Source organism: Balaenoptera acutorostrata, chromosome X, assembly GCF_949987535.1.
Source record: "Balaenoptera acutorostrata chromosome X, mBalAcu1.1, whole genome shotgun sequence".
Lineage (NCBI taxonomy): Eukaryota > Metazoa > Chordata > Mammalia > Artiodactyla > Balaenopteridae > Balaenoptera > Balaenoptera acutorostrata.
In genome coordinates, this window is record NC_080085.1 from 96,918,998 (window position 1) to 96,940,572 (window position 21,575).

Below are 21,575 nucleotides of genomic sequence, written 5' to 3' on the forward strand. Positions count from 1 at the left end.
TAGTTTTGGTTGAATAGCTCCAAGGGCATTCTTCACTTTACGGAAATATGCCAAAAACTTGACCCAAGGCAGATAACTTTACGGTGAGATGTTACATTACAAAATGATTATTTTATTACAGCGTGCCTTGAAACTGTATGCTTCTTAACATAAAACTAAAATAAATAAATTTACATACTTTTATGGATCCCTTCTATTGTGGAAATTGTAGTGACAGTCTCCCTGGTGATGTCAGAGGACCTGTGTTCTAATTCAACACAATTTTGTGTGATGAGTTGTTGGGGGTACTAAAAGTTCTAGTGCCAGTTCTATCTCAGAATCTGTGGACTCTCTGGCCCAGACAATTCCAGAAGTCTAATGTAGGCAGTGAGAGAAGATGCGGTGGCAGCAGCTTCAAAGGTTTCAATAAGGGGCCAGTTAAAATTGTTATGAGTGGGTGGATGGGAGTCAGTTGTAAAGCTGTGTATCTTACCACTCCTAAACTTCTAAAGACTCAGCCATTACTCAGAGGGCAAGTTTAACCACTGCTGGTTAATGTGGCTTTCTATAAAGGATAAAGTGCTAAATACAGGCAATCTTTGACTTCTGGCACTTCAACTATAGCTATGTGGTAACTGGAGCTGTGGCGGTGGGTTTAGAGGTGTTTGAGAATGAAATGACTACTTAACTGGTAGTGAGTGCCAAGTCAGTGGAGAGATTCAGATAGAAGCTAGATGCTCATTTCTTGGGAGACTTTAAGAGAGATTAAAGTACCTGATAGGGGCTGGACTAAGATGACTTCTAAGGATGTCTTCCAGCTATATGGTTCCATGGTGAACATCAATTCAATCACTTATAGCACTTATAACAAGAGATTGACCTTACGTTAACCTGCTTTCTAAAGTGTACTGGGTACACTGCCTCCTGGCTCAGTCTAACTCCAAGTGGCCTTAAACTACCCCTTCTCACTACCAATCAGCATCGGCAACTCCTACCAGCTCAAGCACACTGGCAGCAAGAGGAGGTGACAAACCTAAGCTAACAGAAGCAGACAGAAAGGGAAAAGAGTAAAAATGGTTCTCAGGATCTAGGAAAGTTGCTACAAAGTCATGAGCCTGGTTTCTGTTGATTTGCTTTGATGTGGCTTGCTAAACTACTGCTGAGAGCAATTTCAGAAGGGAGAGACAAACATGTAAAGCTAATCAGTACAATCCAATATATTAAGTGTTATAATAGAGGCCCGAACAAAGTGCTACGAGAACATAGAGACGGACCAGCTTTGCTGGGGAGTGTCTAGGAAATCTCACAGAGGAAGTAATGAGCAAGCTGAGTCTTGAAGGATGAGTAGGAGTTGACTGGCTGGAAATGGAGAGAGGTGTGGTTGGCAGAGAAAAAAAAATGTTCAAAGCCAGAGAGACACAAAAGACTACATTTGGGAAGTGGCAAATAACTGTGCGTGGCTGGAGTGTGAGGTTAGGGCCTCTGATGCTGTGCTTTTTAAGAAGGATGGGAATAGGAGATGGGGGGAGAGGCAGGGGCAGACAAAGATGGTGGCACTTTAGAACATTAACTTTATTCTGAGTGAAATACAGGCTCTGGAATGACTCTAATTTTACTCTAGACAAGATGGGTAGACAGAGGGGGGGCTTCTTGTCTCGAGTATAAGGATTAACAATAACTGAGGAGAGTTTAGTCACGCCAGTGGGTACGTCTGTGCCCATTTTGGCTGATGGGGTAAGTGAGCTGCTCTGAGCAGTAACAAAAGCTATGAAGAGGATGATGCAACAGCATGGGAGGGCACAGATGCTTAGACAGTAGACACACACCTTAGTGAGCTGATACATGAGGCACAGGAACATCTCAATACACCAGAGATGACAACCTTAAAAGGCAGCCTTTTCAAAAAATGTCTTTTAAAAAGAGCAATTACATTTTATAACATGTCTTTATAACCTTATGAATTTAACAGTCATCCTTTCACCACTGAAGTGCTTAGGAGTTGCTTTAGCTGAAATCCACTGTTATCTGGGATGACTCCCATCCCTAGCCACTACTCTTTATTAGAGGTGGAAATTCAGGAAAAAGGAACTAATACACAATTTCTCCAGGCTGCTCTGAGGCCAGGGATCCAACCAGAGATCTCCCCTTTTGTCCACAGCATTTTCAGGCCTGTTGAAACCCAACCTGTGTTCTCAGTCCCACCGCTACTCCAAAGAGCTCTTTTTCCAATGTCACACTGGTTCTCTTCAGAGAGCTTGTGGAAAGAAACTAACATTTTTAACATTCTCTTTTTTTTCGTTGAGATTCAAAGCAATTATTATTAGACTTACTATTAACTACTTCTGAGACAGCTCAGTTTGGGGTACTCCAAATGTAGCATGTCTCATATGCTGAGACAATGCTGAGGTTTGGGGTGTGGTACTGGATCATCCACATGCTCTTACCTGAGGCCCCTTGTCATCCACTGCCCAGGGTCTAGGGTGCAGGCTGTGAGTCAGAGCAAAACAAAGTGAAGTGGTCCAAATGGGGATTGAACCTGTGACCTCATTAGCAGTGGAAGTCTAACCACAGTGTATGGTTATTTACTGCTCTTCATAATATTGCAATGCAGCTCCACTCATTTCAATGGCTTAGCAGCCTTCTCCCTACCTAGGTAAGCAAATCAATCCCCCTTAGCCAAAGAGCAACAGAAGGCCATCTTAGAAGAATCTGGCTTAGGTTTAAAGCAGCCTGAAGAATTTAAGAGAGATCCTCTTTCCTCCCATCTTTAGTGAAGTGGTAACCTTTTAAATCAGCTTTGTGGAACATATAAGGCAGTCCTGAAAGTAGCCGGGTATAGGAACGGGAAGTTGAGTTCTGGGCAATCCCTTTAATTAAAGCTTCTGAAGGGGGCTTCCCTGGTGGCGCAGTGGTTGAGAATCTGCCTGCCAATGCAGGGGACACGGGTTCAAGCCCTGGTCTGGGAGGATCCCACATGCCGCGGAGCAACTAGGCCCGTGAGCCACAACTACTGAGCCTGCGCATCTGGAGCCTGTGCTCCTCAACAAGAGGGGCTGCGACAGTGAGAGGCCCGCGCACTGCGATGAAGAGTGGCCCCCACTCGCCGCAACTAGAGAAAGCCCTCGCACAGAAACGAAGACCCAACACAGACAAAAATAAATAAATAAATAAATAAAATTTTAAAAAAAAGAAAAGAAACTTGTTTAAAAAAAAAAAGCTTCTGAAGGATTTATTTTATGGCTTTTTCTGACCTTCTCTTTCACTACTAGAAAGGACACAAGAGTTGGCACTTCAATGTATAAATGTTAAAAATGAGGCTTAAATATGGGACATAACCTGCTAATCTAATTTGAATGATGAAGCCTATACTTCCGATATATTTATTTACAAGATAGCTTCGTGAGCTGAAGTAAAATTGTGAAACTAATAGAAAAGTTTTCTGAACATGAGACCAACTGTAAATCTATACTTTATGAATCTAATGTATTCTCTTCACTTTTAAATTTTAAACATACTAAAAATGTACATTTGATATTAACAATAATTAGAGCTACATTCTCAATAGAAGGTGTTAAATACCAATTTTCACCTTTAAAAATCCTTAGCACCTATGAAATTCTTATTCCAGTAGAACTTTTTTTAAGTTACCATTTGTCCATGTCTACTTTATTTGTTATATAGTATGGGTGTTTTAATTTATTTTGTTAACAAGAAGCAGCTCAGAAAATGTAGCTCTTTAGAACAAGACATATTGAATGTTTGCTCTTTATTTAAAAAGAGAGAGACTGTAAAAAAAAATCTGGAAATTGTTTCTAAGACAAATATATTTATAATGCAAGATAAAGGGCTAACAATAAGTGTTTAGGCTTTAAAGAACACCAAATTGTTATCAATAATGAAAAGGAAATGTTTTCCAAAGTCTACTACTTTGGATATCCACATATGAGGTAGTTGAAAGTTTGGGGGAAGGGCAAAGATCACAGAGGAGGGCTGTTTCCTTTGCCTTTTAAGGAAATCTTTTAAAAAGCATTTGCTCATGCTCATAAAATAATAGCTGAAAATTTAATATTAAATTGCTGCACAAAAACCTCAACATTCAATTATTTTAGAGTACTCAAATTACTAGCAACATTGTCCCCTAGAGTGGTAAGAGTATATTACTTGCATGCTATTCTAGAATGAACAGTCGCCTTGAGCATACATTGGTGTGAGCATCTTATTCTTCCAGAACACTAAGATACAAATCTGTTCTCTTGTTCATTCAGGCCCTAATGACTCAAATACTTCAGACATTTATAAGTAGACCCAATATTTATTTTTTAAATGTTCAGACAAAAGTAAATATATTGTTAAATGCCTATGGTATGATTTTAGACCACATCTAATATGATAATAATTTCATACAATATTTGTGTTCTAACTTATCTTTACCACTTCATCCTTCATCCGAAAAAATGAAGAATATCTCAAGCAATGATTCTCAGGAAAGGAGGGAGATATCAGTTTACTGGACTGACACAAAATATGAATTTAGTTTAATGGGACAAGAGGAAAGTAGAATCTAAACTGTTAACTTTTAATTTTCTTCATTTGCCAAGCATCAGGCTATAATCCAACTGGTTCTAGATATTCTTTGGTGAAGAGTGTGTGTGTGGGTACTCTGTTTCTGAGGTTTTATTTTTTTCCATAGCAAGTTCATTCCGCCTCCCTTCAAAATATGTGTTAGTAAAATCTCTCAAAACACCCAATACCTTGTATGTGGTCACTTTGATAATAATAATTTACACACATCCCTGTAATCTGGACTTTTTTTTTGTCCATGTAGGATAAAAACAAACCAAAAAGTGGTATAAAGTGTTCTGCTTTTACTCAAAGTGAAGTAGGGATGGACCAAATAAAATAATTTCATAAATTGCTTTAAATACATTTCTGCTTTTATTACAGATATAGAATATCTGTTCATCCATTATCACCGCCTCTGACTTTTTGGCAAAAGTCACTTTCTACCTAGGACTGTAATTATTTATATAGCTTATCTCTCCTACTACATTATAAACTCCTAAGGCAAAATTTAGACTAGATTTACAGGATGAACTGTTTAAACATAATTAAAGGGAGAAAGAGCAAAGGGGTAAGGTTTAGAGTTAGATGTAAGAATAGGGTCAATTTCCTGTAGTTTACCCTCTCCTTATGAAACACAGAAACCAAGAGCTCTGACAGGGCAAATACCCATTATCAGCTTCTCTCACACCTTCACCTTTTTCAGATGGCTTTTTCTGATTTTCTACCCAAAGGCATTGTGCCTGTGGCTCTTAATCAAAGCAGCACAGGGATTCCAAGTAGAGACTCTGAAGATCTGAAAGATGTGATAAGGAATTAGAATCTGATATACTCACTACACTTAATTTCTGTGGCAGTAGGTGCTATATGAATTCAGATAATTCTCTGTAACTCAGGAGTCATCACCCATACCGGGAATGGTTCTTGCTCTTTGGTTTCTCCTGGCCAGTTTTTGGCCACATCTCTGCACATTAGCACAACCACGGGATAATGAAGGAGTGCATTAAGCTAGAGGCTAAGATCAAGATTCCAGGACTCCACAGATTATATTTAGCTGTGCTATTCTATGGATAAATTCGAGTAAAAGGCATGTAACAATCTAGGTTCCAAACTACACCTCAAATTAAATGCTTATGAAATCTGACAAACACTTAATTTCTCATTTGGTAATTTATACACTGAAACTAACAAATTAGGTATACCTTTTAGGACTCAAGCCATGCCACATTTTGTAAAAGGCAACAAAATGTAGATTGTAAATTAAGATAATTAATTTTGCATAGTGTTTTTGATAGATCTAATTTCTCTCTCCAAAAAGCATATTTTAGCCAGGAGCCTTGCCACAGACACTTGCCAAAAATAGTCTGGCCTTAACATCTCCAGAATGAGCTTCGCTGACAATAGTGTACAGTCAGAAGTGACTCATGTACAGCTTTTCTTTTCATAAGAAAATTCAATCTGGCTGATATTACCGTGAGGAGTGGGGGGAGCTTGCTTAAACTAATTATTCACAGGGAGCCAAGTCTAGTTACCGAAAATAATCAAGAAAAACAATGATCACAAAATAGTCCTCCCTGAGGGGGAAAATATAATTATGCTGCTTTCAATGGCTTTAAACTCATACTGCTTTAGAAAAATGCCAGATTACAACACCAAAATATAAAAGCAAACTTGGTTTACAATGAATCTAGTTACCCAAAAGTACCCAATCTAGCCAGGACCCTTGAAAGTAATAAAGTAGGTCTGTTAGCTATTTGCAGTATCCCAAAAAGCCTAATAGTAAGTGAACATGTGTAACATGTAAACAAACAATCATCTTCTCTCTCTCATCCCCCCCCCCCACACACACTCTTACCTCACTCTCACACACACAAAAAAACACATCACCTTTTATGTGGTCACCCTATTCCCTAGAAAGAACAAACCTCCCTTGCTATTTTCTCAGAATTAAGCAGTGCAACAAAGTGGCATAGTTCTGAATCAAGCTCCAGACACTGCCTGCACCTGCATAATTATTTCACTGCCAAGATGTCTAAGAACAACCAAGTAAAGGAGAAGAAAGGAAAGACAGTCTTTTAAGCGTGATGATAGGCCGTATTCCTGTTTGATGAAATAAGAACACATCTATTAATCACTTACATATTCTAGAAAAATTACTATCAACTTGAATTTACATAAAGAAATAGACCTACACTTCACTGGATAATTATTAACCAAGATTTTAAGGAATTTTCTTTGACTGAGATGTTTGTGTTCATCTATATTAATTATAATTCTCCTCTTTATAAAACTATATAATCTAAGTACTAAAAAAGAGGAAACAAATTTGTCTTTGCTTTCTAACAGGTAAAAGCCACTAATGCAACTAGCTTGATAAGTACTAGAAATTATTCTTTTTCAAGTGGGACAAAGAATATTTCTACCTTGAAGTTTTGACCACTAATAAATACACTAATCTGTGAACTTTAATTTCACCATGGATAAACTTCTATCAATAATTCTGAGCTCTCCATCCTGCTTCTTATTTGCTATAATCTTTCCTGCTTTTACTCAGGTCAAGGAAATAATAGTCTATTTAATAGTTCAACGTTGTAATTCTCACAAAGTTTTCCTGCTACCTACACAGAAACTATGTATTTTTACAATTGGGAGAAATCCTCAGCCTACTTATAAGGTCTTATTCCAGTCTACAATAAATCAAAATTTCAATTAGGAGAACATAAAACTTGACTATGACAAGTATTTTAATTTTAAAACAGTATATTTATACATAAAAACTTAATCCAGGATAGGCATTTCATTTAAAAAGTACCTGGTCATTTTTTACATTTAGGTTTTAGAGATTAAGGGACCACAAACAAACTAGATCATTATTCTCTATAAAATGGTTAGCTTTTTAAAAGAAGAAAGGGTACTCATACGGATTTTTGCATGCCCATGTTCATAGTAGCATTATGTGCAATAGTCAAAAAGTAGAAGCCACCCAAGTTTCCATGCATGGATGAATGGACAAACAAAATGTGGTAGATACATACAATGGAATATTATTCAGCCTTAAGGAAGGAAATTCTAACACATGCTACAACATGGATGCACCTTGAAGACATTATGCCAAATGAAATGAGCCAGTCACAAAAGGACAAGTACTGTATGATTCCACTTATGTGAAGTACCTAGAAGAGTCAAATTCATAGAGACAAAGTAGAATGATGGCTGTCAGGGGCTGGGGGAAGGGGAAATGGGGAGTCAGTGTTTAGTGGGTACAGAGTTTCGGTTGGGGAAGATGAAAAAGTTCTGGAGATTTATGGTGGATGGTTGCACATCAATGTGAATGTACTGAATGCCACAGAATTATACACTTAAAATTGGTTAAAGTGGTAAATGTTATGTTATGCATATTTTACAATAAAAAATAAAGAGTATAGCTGAGTAACATTATGAAAACTGAATAATAATCTATCTAGTCACAGATGAAGACAGTGAGTAACCAGATATCCTAATGTTTTTTAAAAAGACACCTATACCTGATGAGTCTTTAATTTCACTGTTTATTTTTTGTTTTGCTCTCTCCTTCCCTTTTATCCCAAATACCCTAAGTTCATTTGATTCCATTTGTAAGTTTCATGATTTATAGGTTTTAAGACCAGACTCCAAGAATCACCAACTATTATGTTCAGAAGAATTGTATTCCTCTTGAAGTCTAATCCATTATTTACATGTAGCCAAAGAACGCAATTTCATACCATACAGTAGTACATTTTTGTAATAAGCATTATCCTTTTCTACAGTATTAATCCAAGTCAATTTTCTTTTGACTAGTCTATGCAACCCTGAGTTATATACTTTTTATGATTCCATCTATGGATTTTCTGGAATTTAAAATAATGTTCTAAAATTTCAGTCTTAACTGCTAACTAGAATTTTTGAAGAATTATTGACCCATGATTAAACAATTTATAGGAACCTGCTTTCAAGTTCATTATTTTCACCATGAAGCTACAAAACATATATTCTCAGAAAATTTTATTTTATCTTATCTTAAATGTAGTAGTTAAGAGCTTGGACTTTGCAGTCAGATGGCCTGGGTTTGAATCCTGTTTCTACCACTTACTAGATGTGTGAGTGGGTGTATTATTTAAATTCTCTAAATCTCAGTTTCCTCATTTTTAAAATGTGGATATTAATACCTAAGAGTTGTTGTGAGGACCATGCATATAAATTAATACCACTAATAACAACAGCATGTAGAAATGATAAGTACCCTATGGGACCGAAAAACATTATATTGCAGCTTTTTTAAATGATGCCACAGTTTTGACTCTAAAATGAACCCAGAAAAAAGAGCAACTGTATATTTTAAGACTTGTTTTCTTTGTTCGTCTCTTCCAAATAACTTCATTCTTATTATCATATTAAGCAAAAGAAATGAAACCAAACAAAAATGAGAAGACCAGGTACATATATGTGTATATACACACACAAACACACATATCTCTCTAATGTGCTGTATACAATTTCAGGAAATTGTATAGAAAGATGGGGAAAAAAGCTGAAAAGTAAACAGGAAGAGCCATAGACTACACCTGTATATGTACAAATACAAATACAAATGTAGGCAAATTTCTAAGTCCAACTATTTGAATGATTCATTCCGAATCATATTATTGTCAGAAAAAATATACTATAATTCTTCTGGTAATTGCCCTAGGAGACAGATTCACAAGTCCAGAAAAATTGGATATTTTCATCCCTTTTTATCAATGTAGGCAAAAGAATTTCATATTTTCTTTAAGTAAAAAAAAATTGCTACTATAGCTACTACTACTAAGGATTTCTAAAGTATATAATATTTGATACTGAGATTTCTGCCACAATTTCACTTGAAAGTACAAAAGGTTTTCTATACTATCAATTCAGGCTCCCCAACTATAAAGAAAAATGGAAATTTTATAACATACTTCTGTTTCTGAAAATGTGTTCCTTGGAGCACTAATGGCATAAGACACGAGGGTGGGAGGATAAAAGGGTTCTGTAGTCAAAAAAGTCTGGGAAATGCTGCATTCTGTATCCCTCAGAGATTCACCACACCATTAACATAAAAGGTTCTGAGAAACCCTGCAGTGAGCAGAGCTGTTTAAATTTGTTTCACTCGTGTTCCCAAAATTTATTTGGCCATAGAATTCTTTTTTCAAGCAATACCAAGGAACTGGTATTCCTCATAACAACTTATTTTAGGAAATATATAATAAATTGCCTTTGATTAGCTATTTAAAATGTAATTTCATATGCACCTGTCCTGGCAGAATTTGCTGAAGTCCTAAAATGAGTCCATGGTATTTCGTGTCAGCGAAAAAAAATCTAACATGCCTAGACTTATAACTGTACTATCTTTAGTAAGTTGTAGTTATTTCCAGAATGTGTGTTTCAACCCCCTTTCTGCCTAATTATTATTTAATCAAGTCCAAACACCCCGTTTCTAATACCTGTGAAAATCTAAGAATGAACATGACCCTCCAAGCCTTTCCTTTTCTTTCTGGGCTTCAGTGTAAGCTAAGAAAATCCTGTAGCTGTGAGCTACATCTTCAAATATAAGAATACTAAACTCAGTTGCCAGCATTTTATTAACTGGTGCTATGAGCAGCATTTATGCAATTCTATAGTAAAATAATGAATCTTCCACAACATTAATCCTGAAGCAAAGTAGTGACTGATTATTACTTCATTCCCCTGACATCTCCCTAATACTCCTATTAAGTATAGAGAACAAAGTACTATAATTACTACTTTATCTATTGGAGATTGAGCAACTTGCCACAAGTACCAATAGTCAGCAGGGACCAATTTCTTGTTGGACAGACACTGTGCATATTACAACTATAGAAACTGTATCAGATAATCACCCTGAAATATGAACAAAAACAGGAAATTCCTTTGCTAATAGCTTATTATTTAAGGAATTTTCTTCTTTTGAAATAATTTTGGAACACAATTTGTTAGAAATCTAAACTTGAACCAAAAAAATCTGATGGCATGCTAGATAGCTTTTTGTGAGTTCAGAAATTAAGAACAAAGTCTTAACAACTGTAATGAGGCATTCATTACTTTGTCCTTGTGTTGGATGAAACAAAATAAGTAAGCTGCAATTAATTCTGGGTAAAGTGTGAATGTGAATGATTATGTTGCCAGGCTGTTGCATCACTTTCTTCTTAGGTTCTCCCTTCAATTCCAAAAGTACATAAAAGTGTAACAAAATGTGTGAGATGGAATAGACATCAACAATTTTTTAAAGCCTAACAAAGACGACACAATGACTATTATTATGGAAATAACACATTTAAGTAACCCATAGATATTTGGTCATTGATTTTCAAGTTATACAAAATAAGATGGCCACTGAAAGAAAAAAAAAACTCTTTAAGACATCTATGGCAGAATACATGTAATCACAGTATTTTATGTTATGATAATATATATCAATAACATTTTATCAGAGACAAGGCAAATGGTCGAAGAGAAGAAAAAAGTCTGACATGAAAGGAGTCAAGAATGCTGACAGTTCAGGAAAGGAAAAGGAGTTAAAGTATCAGGTTCAAGTTTCGCAAGGTTTTTCTTTTTTTTTAATGTAGAAGCAGAGGTAACAAAAATTGGTCTTCACCTGGTAAGTGTGTACTCCCTGAGTCCTGAATGCAAATTCATGGCAGAAAAAGTACCTATGCATCCACGCAATCTTTTGTCTCGACCAATCTTCCATGTTACAAACAGTGGGCTGTAATGGAAGATAAAAATAGGGTAAATCAATCAATTCAATTAAAAGAAGTATTTGTTGAATATTTACTATATCAAGGTTAGGTGCCTGAGCTATAAAGACCAGAAGACAGGCCCTCGGGGGCTTAGCATCTAGCCCAGTAGGACCGCGTTTAGCAACAATTATAGCTATGCTGTATTGAATGTATTCTATATGTTAGAAAGCCCAATAAATGGTTTTAACAGATTATCTATGTTAATCCTCATCAACAACTCTAGGAGGCTGATACTATTACTAACATTCCTATCTTACAGATGAGGCAGTCCCACAGTTAATACATCATGAAGTAGGAACTCAAACCTGGCCAATCCTGACTACAGAGCCATTACTATACCTCGTTCCTCATTTAAACCTCAAGTCACTGATTGATTCCTAAGTCTAGTCTAGAAAATCAGGGGAAAAAAATAAACAGATTTGATAAATACTTACTGAATGTATGGGGGGGGTGTGTGCAAAGCACTGTGAAAGGTGCTACTGGAGATACACAGTTGCCTAAAACATAGTCTTTGCTCTCTGGGAGCCAGTACAGGAGGAGGGCATGTTCACAGCTAACTAACACAAGGCAAAAGGAAGTAAGTGCTATAAGCCATGTCCAAAATGCCATAAATTAAGCTACTGGGATAGGAGAAAATTTCAGTGAGTTTGATCATCTTCAGCTTGGCCTAGAAGAACGAGTAGGGTTTGGAGAGGTGAAGGACAACAGCAAATATTAACAAAGTAATACTCTGAAACCAGAAAGTTTATTTTAATTTTCAGATAAAATTATTGCCAATAAATACAATCATCAAACATCAAAATATCAATTATAATAAAATGGCAACAAGAAAATAATTTAGTTGTTTTGACTGTTGTTGTTTTAAGAGGGTAATATAGTTTTAAATGAAGTTTAATACAATAGATGTTTGGATTCTGCAGCAAAGCACTGATAGTCTCAATTAATGGTTAAGTTTAAAAGCAATTCGTTTCTAAACAGAAGCAACTTTGTCAGATTTTATGAAATTAATTTATACATTTTAGGACATTTTGTAAAAAGATTAATACCCTACAGTTGGGGATGGTTCCTGTTAATATGAGTATTCACAGTATTATTGGTAAAATATAATACATTTCTGCTTTCTAAAAATTAAAATTTTGGGGGATATACCATATGTCATATATCTCTTATAATATGCTGTTAAGTTGGAGAACACATTCTTTATTTAAAGTACTCTCTAATCAGTCATCAGCAGTTGGGGAAAAAGTTCAAGTACTTCGATCACCCACCTCGAACATTTAAATTATGCTGTGTTCTGACAAGTAACCACAATGGCAGACAGGTTCCCAAATAAATAATGCAAACCAGGGAGCAGTACTAAGAATTACCTCCTTCCAAGAGCCAAATGCCCAGAGGCATTGAAAAAGATGACTAAGTACAAGGCCAAGTTTTGTCAATGTTAGTATTCACATGCTGGATGACCTACACTAAAGGCCCTAAAATAAAAAGCAAAAGGTAAATTCCAGGGTTTTTTTTTGTTTTTGTTTTTGTTTTGCTCTCTACATCATATATACTATCTTATAACTTGAGACAGGATTCTAATGCTCCAGCTGAAATTTTTCTCTAATTGCTCTTGACTAGTAGTTGATCAGGAAGATAAGTATTAGATGGGATCACTTTCTCACCAATTCTTCTATTACTCATACAAATACTAGTATCCTAAAATTCACACACGTTATCTTTAAAGATGAATTTCACCTCTTCATTTTTCACCTTCTAATTTGGTAGAGTCAACGTCAGCAACCAGTAAATGGACAGTAAGAGGTCAATCCTCTCCCATAGCAATGCCTATACAAAAGAGCTGTGTGTAAGACAGGTCCCTTGGCAGATTCAGAACAAAGTGAATCATACTGTAACATATATATAACATGTCTTTAAAATACCATTGATGGTTTCTCAATAACACAGAACTAAGTTGTATATTCTCTTCCTCAGTGACTTGAGTGGAAACCTAAAAGTATGAGTGAATTCATTTCCTATCAAAAACATGAAAGTCATTTACAAGTACTTTACCTTCAATCCTCTTGTTTATCCCACTAAAATAGATATGTACGCCATTCTTACTATAATCCTGTCTATTCAAGCAAACATTCAAAATTTGTAGAGTAAATAAAAAAAGAACACCATTAAACACTACACTATGAAATGTGTTGGAGGGCATTCAAACACATAGTGGGAGAAATTATACACAGTTTCTTATTAGGCTATGCTATGACTGATGAAGGAATGATTCACTCAGAGGGTAGGGTACTAGAGGATAAGCTGCATTTTGCCAGGCACTCCATAATAAGATGTAGAAGTACACAACACTTTCAGGGACCAGGAAGTAGTCTGCCAGTCTTGATAACTTGTTATTGTCTCTTCCAGATTTAACATTCTATGAATTTTAGGCACTGTTGAGTATATGTTCTCAAGAGCCCTCATAAGAGGTAGAGCAGATACAGAATCATCTGTACTCTCCCTGTTCCTTACCTGCCCCAGGAAACATCCTCTTTGGGGGTTGGTATTGCAGGGAAGTATCTGTGTCAAAGATGGGAGGGATTGCTACTTGACAACCCCACTGTGTTTAGGACAGATGCCTGAAGATGGAAGAAATCAGACTTTTAGTAGACAGAATAAAACTATTCCTTCAAAATCTGGGACTCTAATTTTTCATTTGCAAATGCCCATCCAATGTCTTTTATAAAGAACATGTATATGGAAATTAAAAAAAAACCAAAATATCTAAAGGCAATATTTAATGGGGAAAAGAACTTGGGAAGTTAAGCATTTTAAAGTAGACTGAAACAGAATAAACACCACGGAGCATGAGAGATTGTATCTTGCGTGTGATAACTACTTTACACAGGGCAATGATTATGGGAACATTCAATACATATCATCTAAACATAGCAACAAAAGTTTTTCTTTTCCCAACACACAGAGGGAAGAAATAGGCAATTTCATTCTTAAATGTGTTATTAAAACATGTATGAGTTCCCAAAAGGACATAAGACATCAGCATAATCAGAGACAGATCAAAGTAGAAAAAGGGATTTGAGCCTGTTGAGAGGAGCTGCTTACTCAATGACAAGGAAATAAGGAAACAGTTCATAGTAAGACAAAAAGTGAATGTTTTTGGAAAATACTTTTACCGTATGGTTTGAGGCCACCTATATATATTGAAGAAATACTACAAACCAGAAGGGGCTCAAAATGAAATGAAATATTAATGGAAATGTTTATCTGAAGGTAACCAGACATAGCTTTTTAAGGAATTTTCCCACTTCTGAACAGTTTGTGCCACTATGTTCTGAGAAGTGTTTGGAGGAAAGTAAACTCTCTCCATTTTTCCAAGTCTGTAGACAGGAACAGGAAGTAACCACCTAATCTAGGTAAATCTTCCCTGCCAACTGGCAGCCAGTACTATCAGGTCAATAGTAGCTCTCAGGGGAAATGTAGCTACGCGGAATCAGCAAAAGTCCAGAAAAGCAATGTAAATCTGAGCAGGATACTCCCCAGTCTAAGCTGCATGCCACTTCCTATGCCCCTCTTCTGAGACTATTCTATTGATGCAGACCAGGAAAGATTAGAAATATGTTTGTGGGAGAGGGGTACAACTCTGAAAAAGGTGTATTTACTTAATTTTTTAACCATAAATCCTATCTCCCCTGCCATACCAAGGCAAATACAGGTTAAAAATACCCTTAGACATTAGCAAGCCCCTACTCCGACAATTTGCTCTTCTTTAGAATGAGATTTGTAGGCAGTAACATTAACAACACAATGTCAATCCCCACCAATATACTAATTACTGTAACAGGGGTATTCAACAAGGTTATTTATATTGTAGGTAGATACAGGAAAAGAGAGAAGTCCTCTAGCTTCGTTCTTTTCTTCTGCCATCAAATAATGGTTGCTTTTCAACTGAATTCAGGTTCCTCACCAACTTAGTTCAAAAAATCCAACTGTATTACTCATAACATCCAACTCAATACCATAATTCCACAGTATCTAGAAGCTCAGAGAAACACAGAAATGGCAGAGACTTCCCTCCACGACCAGGTTAAAACCTTTCATGTCCTATTTCAACACAAACAAGCTATATATCTCATTTCCAGACTATATAAACAACTGATTCAATTTGTAAAAATATACTCAAATATGGTTAAATCCTATATTAGTCTGCTCGAGCTGCCATAACAAAATACCACAGACAAGGTGGTTTAAACAACAGAAATTAATTTTCTCACAGTTCTGGAGGATAGGAAGTCGGAGATAAAGGTTCCAGTAGGGTTCTGTTTCCGAGAGCTCTCTTCCTGGCTTGTAGATGGCTGCTTAGTCTTCGCATGGCCTTTCCTCTGAGCTTCAGAAGGAGAGCGAGCATCCACATGAGCTCTCTAGTATCTCTTAAAAGGACACTAATCCTATTGTGCCACGGCCCCATCCTTATGACCTCATTTAACCTTAATTATCTCATTATAGGCCCTATCTCCAAATACAGTCACATTAGGGGTTAGGGTTTCAACATATGAATTTTGTGGAGACACAATTCAGTCCATAGCAAATTGCTAACAAAAACTTTAGCACATAGTTCAAAGTTTATGTAATAAGGTATCTAAGGTTATTAGCTAAAAGAGCTTTTAAGAGATTAAAAGAAGAGACTCTATTTCCTCTTCATTTTACAGGTGAAAAACAAAAAGCTATCTAGGCATAGTGTAGGGTCAACTGGTTAGTGTTAGAACCTGGCTAGTTCTCCAAAATTTCTCACTACTGATTTAATTTTTTAATTAAAATTGTGAGTAGCAAACCTAGATGTCTTCTAAAATAACAGTGAATAGGAATACCCCATGAATACTACACAGTACCACCTAGGTGAGCCTAAGCACAAATCTCCTTTTCCTCCTTCTCCTCTTCTCAGGAGGGGAAAGAGAAATTAGTTGAGAAGATAACAGGACAAACTGGAAACACTGGATCGGCCTAGAAACACTAGACCCAGTTTGCAAGCTTCTATACCATTCCCATTAGAAGCCCATACCAAAATCTGACATTTTGTCTTTGATGGCCTCCAAACACCCTTTCTCACTCCCGTGCAACCTTCATTTTTTCCTATTGCTTAGCCAGCCTTCATCAAACTCAGGTGTTCTAATATCTACAAATTTCCACCAAATCAAAATTCCCATTTACTATTGGTTAACAACTATTTAGCTAGGTACCGATCTGATTGTTTAAGTAATTCATATTATTTAATGAGGCTTTTGAATGAATGAATGAATCATTAATGAATGAATGATGCTTAAGTCTTTCAGATAATTTGAAATTCAAATTGATAGGAAGCCCTGAAAGGAGAGGAATAGAAGGAGGTATATGGTTGGGGGGTGGGAAGAGAAGGTAAGGTTCCAAAACATTTAACACTTTCTCATCTACACCAATCCTTTACTGCAGGTAAGGAAAATACACTATATCACCATTACAGCCTTATATACCACACTCCTCCCTCCAACCTTTGTAACTAGCCTGTATCCCATGGGGCTCAGGAAAATAAGGAGACACTCCTTAAACAGACAGCATGGGTTAGTACAGAAGACCACAAACACCTGAAAGTGGGAATCAGGAATTACTAATCTTTCACTACTTTTCTCTGCCTGGTGTTCCCAGAAATTCTATCATAGCGGCGTTATATTCATATATATTATATATATAATGCTAATTTAACTAGCAAATGCCAGAGGGAGAGAGGCAGTCTAAAAGTCTTACAGATGATTAGGAAGGTTGAGTGTGTGTGTGTCTTGTAAATCAAGGGTAATCACCACCGACACACAAACAGCCAAATCACAAGCATACTTTAAAGGATTACCTTGATTCTGCCAATTTTTGAACTGAAAGAACCATTTCTTCCTTTTAGCAAGACCAAATCAACAATTTTCAGTAAACTAAAAAAAAAAAATCAGTCTCAGGCTTGATAAATTGAGATAGTCTCATTATTATTTTCATTTTTAAAGTCCCAAATTAGATGAGAACGGCAGTGCATTGGGGAAAAAAATACTACATTTGCACATATTTTCTCTTATTAGTTTACACTGCAGTGTGTATTAAATTTAATATCTGGTAGCATTTGAAGGATGAAATAGCTATGTGCTTTCTTCTGATAATAGGAACAAATCATAAATCTTTATTATCTGAAAATCTAACTCATAAAATAAATTTTAAATGACAAATTGCTATAGATTTCCAAAATGAAATAATTTCTATTTGGAATTCCTATTCTGAAACCATTTGTTCAAAGAGCTTTAAAGTTTGAGACTCAGCCTTAACTATGAAAAGAATTAATTATTTTAATATAAAACAGACCAGGCCAAAAAAGATGACCTTGTGCTGAAGTCCTAAGATTTCTGAACTCAATATAAGCAAAAGTAAGAGAACTAGGGGAACTAGATCCAGGGGTTTTAGAATGAATGGTGATTGATACAGTCAACTTTTACTTTTTTTATGCCATTAAAAACTTCTGTGGAACTGTGTTTTGGTACTTCCATTTAATCATTTATATGCCGGATGGTCAGGGAATTCATAACACTTAAAACAAAACAATGAAAACAACTAAGGATTTTGTTGTTGTTGTTTTGGTTTGGTTTAGGTTTGTCCCTATATCTTACCTCCCCAGCTAATGATCCATCTTCTACCATCCCGTTGTAGGAAATAAATATGCTGATTGATTTAAACACTAATATAAAAACAGGACTTCCCTGGTGGCTCAGTGGTTAAGAATCCGCCTGCCAATGCAGGGGACACGGGTTCGATCCCTGGTCCGGGAAGATCCCATGTGCTGCAGAGCAACTAAGCCTGCGTGCCACAACTCCTGAAGCCCGCGTGCCTAGAGCCCGTGCTCCGCAATGGGAAGCCACCACGATGAGAAGCCCATGCACCACAACGAAGAGTAGCCCCCATTCGCCGCAACTAGAGAAAGCCCACGTGCAGTAACGAAGACCCAACGCAGCCAAAAATAAATTAATTAATTAAAAAATAGAAATAAAAGTTACATTTATAAAAAAATAATATAAAAACAGCTGGAAAGTTATTCAACTTCTTCATTCTAGATTTTTATCTTGTTTCCCATTCCAAGGAGATCTCATGTAATGTGCCAGCTTCATAAGTAAGACCAGCAATAAAACTGTGATGTATTTGTTTTTCACATGTTTTCTGAGTTTAGAAAGGTAACTGTTGATTTTAAGGTCCTTGTATTGGATTACTTGCTCCTTTGAGAGAAAGGAGCTGGATAGACTCAGCTTTGCAGCAGGAATTTGGCAAGCCTTTCTCATTTTAGGGGGAAGAAGAAACACAGGATCTAGGGACAAAGTACTCAACTGAGACCAGTTGTATCAGGGCAACTTATGTTGCCTTTGCTTTCTTTCTTCCTCCTTCTCTTTTTCCTTTCAGAAAACACTTCAACCTCTCAAGAACCTCTATCATGAAATATCCAAGAGATTATGATTTTTTTAAACATGGAATTGACATCCTCACCTCCAAAGTGCTTCTTTTAAAAAATCAACTTTATTAAAGTATATTTTACATACAATAAAAGCAGCCTTTTAAGTGTAAAATTCAATGAATTTTGATAAACGTGTATATACAGGTAACCTAAACCACAATCAAGGTATAGAACATTTCCATCACCCCAGAGAGTTCCCTTGTGTCTCTTTGCAATCAATCCCCCTCCCCACACTCCTGCACTATGGCAAACACTGACCTGCTTTTGGTCACTATAGCTTTGCCTTTTCTAGAACTTCGTGTAAATGGAATCATCCAATATGCAGTCTTTCGTGTGTAGCTTCTTTTGCTTAGAACAATGCTTTTGATGTTCATTCATGTTGTTTGGTCCTTTTTATTTTTGAGTAATATTCCACTGAGTGGATATATCACAATTTGTCTATCTACTCACTCGCTGATGGATATTTGGGTTGCTTCCAGTTTGGGGCTATTATAAATAAAGCTGCTGTGATAATATTTGCATTCAAGTTTTTGTGTGAACATAACTTTTCATTCCTCTTCGGTAATTACCTACAAAGAGGACTGCTGAGCCATGAGTAAGCATATGCTTAACTTTATAAGAAACTGCCAAACGATTTTCTAATTGGCTGTACTAATTTCCAGTGGCTGTACCAATTACCTTATACAAGTATTGTATGAGTGTGCCAGTGGCTCCACAGCCTCACCAATACTCGGTATTGTCTTTTTTTTTTTTTTAATTCAAGTTAATGTGTAGGGATATCTCACTGTGGTTTTAATTTGTAGCTCTCTGATAACTAATGATACTGAGCAACTCTTCAAGTGCTTAATATTCATTCACATATCTTCTCTTGGGAAGTGATTGTTCAACTCATTTACTCATTTTTTTAATTGGATTGTTTTTCTTCTTTTTATTGAGCTGTAGGTTTTTAAAAATATATTCTGGAAACCAATCTATCACATATATGTATTGCAAATATAGTTTTCTAGCCTGTGTTTTGCCTTTTCATTTTCTTAATGGTATCTTTTGAAGAGCATATATTCTTAATTTTGATGAAGTTTATCAATTTTTCTCTTCTGGTTCATTATTTTAATTAATTAATTAATTAATTAATTTATGGCTGTGTTGGGTCTTCGTTTCTGTGCGAGGGCTTTCTCTAGTTGTGGCAAGCGGGGGCCACTCTTCATCGCGGTGCGCGGGCCTCTCACTATCGCGGCCTCTCCTGTTGTGGAGCACAGGCTCCAGACGCGCAGGCTCAGTAATTGTGGCTCATGGGCCCAGTTGCTCCGTGGCATGTGGGATCTTCCCAGACCAGGGCTCGATCCCGTGTCCCCTGCATTGGCAGGCAGATTCTCAACCACTGCGCCACCAGGGAAGCCCTGGTTCATGTTTTTGTGTCCAATAAAAGAAATCTTTATCCAAAGGTCATGAAGATTTTCTCCTATTCTCTTCCAGGAGTTTTATAATTTTAGCTTCTACATTTAGGTTTATGATCCATTGTGAATTACTTTTTGTATACACTGTAAGGCAAAGATTGACGTTCATTTTTTTATTTGGTGATGGATTTTTGTGTATATGTACATAAGGAACATTGGTCTATGGTTTTTTCTTCTAATATCTTTGTCAGTTTTTGGTATCATGGCGATGTCAGCCTCATAGAATGAGTTGGGAAGAATTCTATCCTCTCTTTTCTACAAGGTTGGTTTGTTTCTTAAATATTTGATAAAATTCATCATTGAAGTCATTGGAGCCTAGATTTTAATTATGGGATGGTTTTTAATTACAAATTTAATTTCTTTAATAGATATAAAGCTATTCAGACTTCTTTAGTTCTTTTTGAGTCAATTTTGGTAATCTGTGTTTTTCAAGGAATTCTTCCATTTCATCTGAGTTGTAGAATTTATTGGCATAAAGTTATTCATAATATTCCCCTATTATCCTTTTCATGTCTGTAGGATCCGTAGTGATAGCCATTCTTTCCTTCCTGATACTGGTAAGTTGTATTAATCTGTATCTTTTCTCTTTTTTGTCTTTATCAATCTAGCTATAGGTTTATCAATTGTATTAATCTTTTCAAAGAGCTGGCTATTGGTTTCATTGATTTTTCTCTATTGTTAGTTTTCTATTTTATTGGTTTCTACTCTTCTAATATTTTATTCCTCTTATTTGGGGTTTAATTTGCTCTTCATTTTCTTGCTCCTTAGGTTGGAATCTTAGACTACGGATTTTTAGATCTTCCTTATTTTAAAGCTATAAATTTCCCTCTAAGCACTGTTAGTTGCATCCTACAAGTTTTTTTTTTTAATTAATTAATTATTTATTTTTGGCTGCGTTGGGTCTTCATTGCTGCACGTGGGCTTTCTCTAGTTGCAGCAAGCCAGAGCTACTCTTCGTTGTGGTGAGCGGGCTTCTCATTGCAGTGGCTTCTCTTGTTGTGGAGCACGGGCTCTAGGTGCGTGGGCTTCAGGAGTTGTGGCACACAGGCTTAGTTGCTCTGCAGCACGTGGGATCTTACCGGACCAGGGATTGAACCCGTGTCCCCTGCATTGGCAGGCGGATTCTTAACCATTGCACCACCAGGGAAGTCACGCATCCTACAAGCTTTAATACGTTGTGTTTTCATTATCATTCAGTTCAAATATTTCCTAATTTCCCTTATAATTTCTTCTTTGACCATGGTTTATTTAGAGGTATACTGTGTAATTTCCTAATAT

General features: G+C 36.3%; 1 protein-coding gene across 2 annotated transcripts in view; it reads right to left on the reverse strand.

Annotated features, from left to right (window-relative positions):
* The window catches only part of AMMECR1 (AMMECR nuclear protein 1), a 110,488-nt gene that overhangs the window by 46,511 nt on the left and 42,402 nt on the right, over window positions 1-21,575 (reverse strand). The window contains exon 2 of one of the 2 annotated variants that reach the window (XM_057538883.1): window positions 11,195-11,305. The exons of the other annotated variant lie outside the window; for it this stretch is intronic. Within the exon in view, the coding sequence (XP_057394866.1) occupies window positions 11,195-11,305 (111 nt within the window). The remainder of the gene's footprint in view (window positions 1-11,194; window positions 11,306-21,575) is intronic. 2 annotated transcript variants of the gene reach the window in all.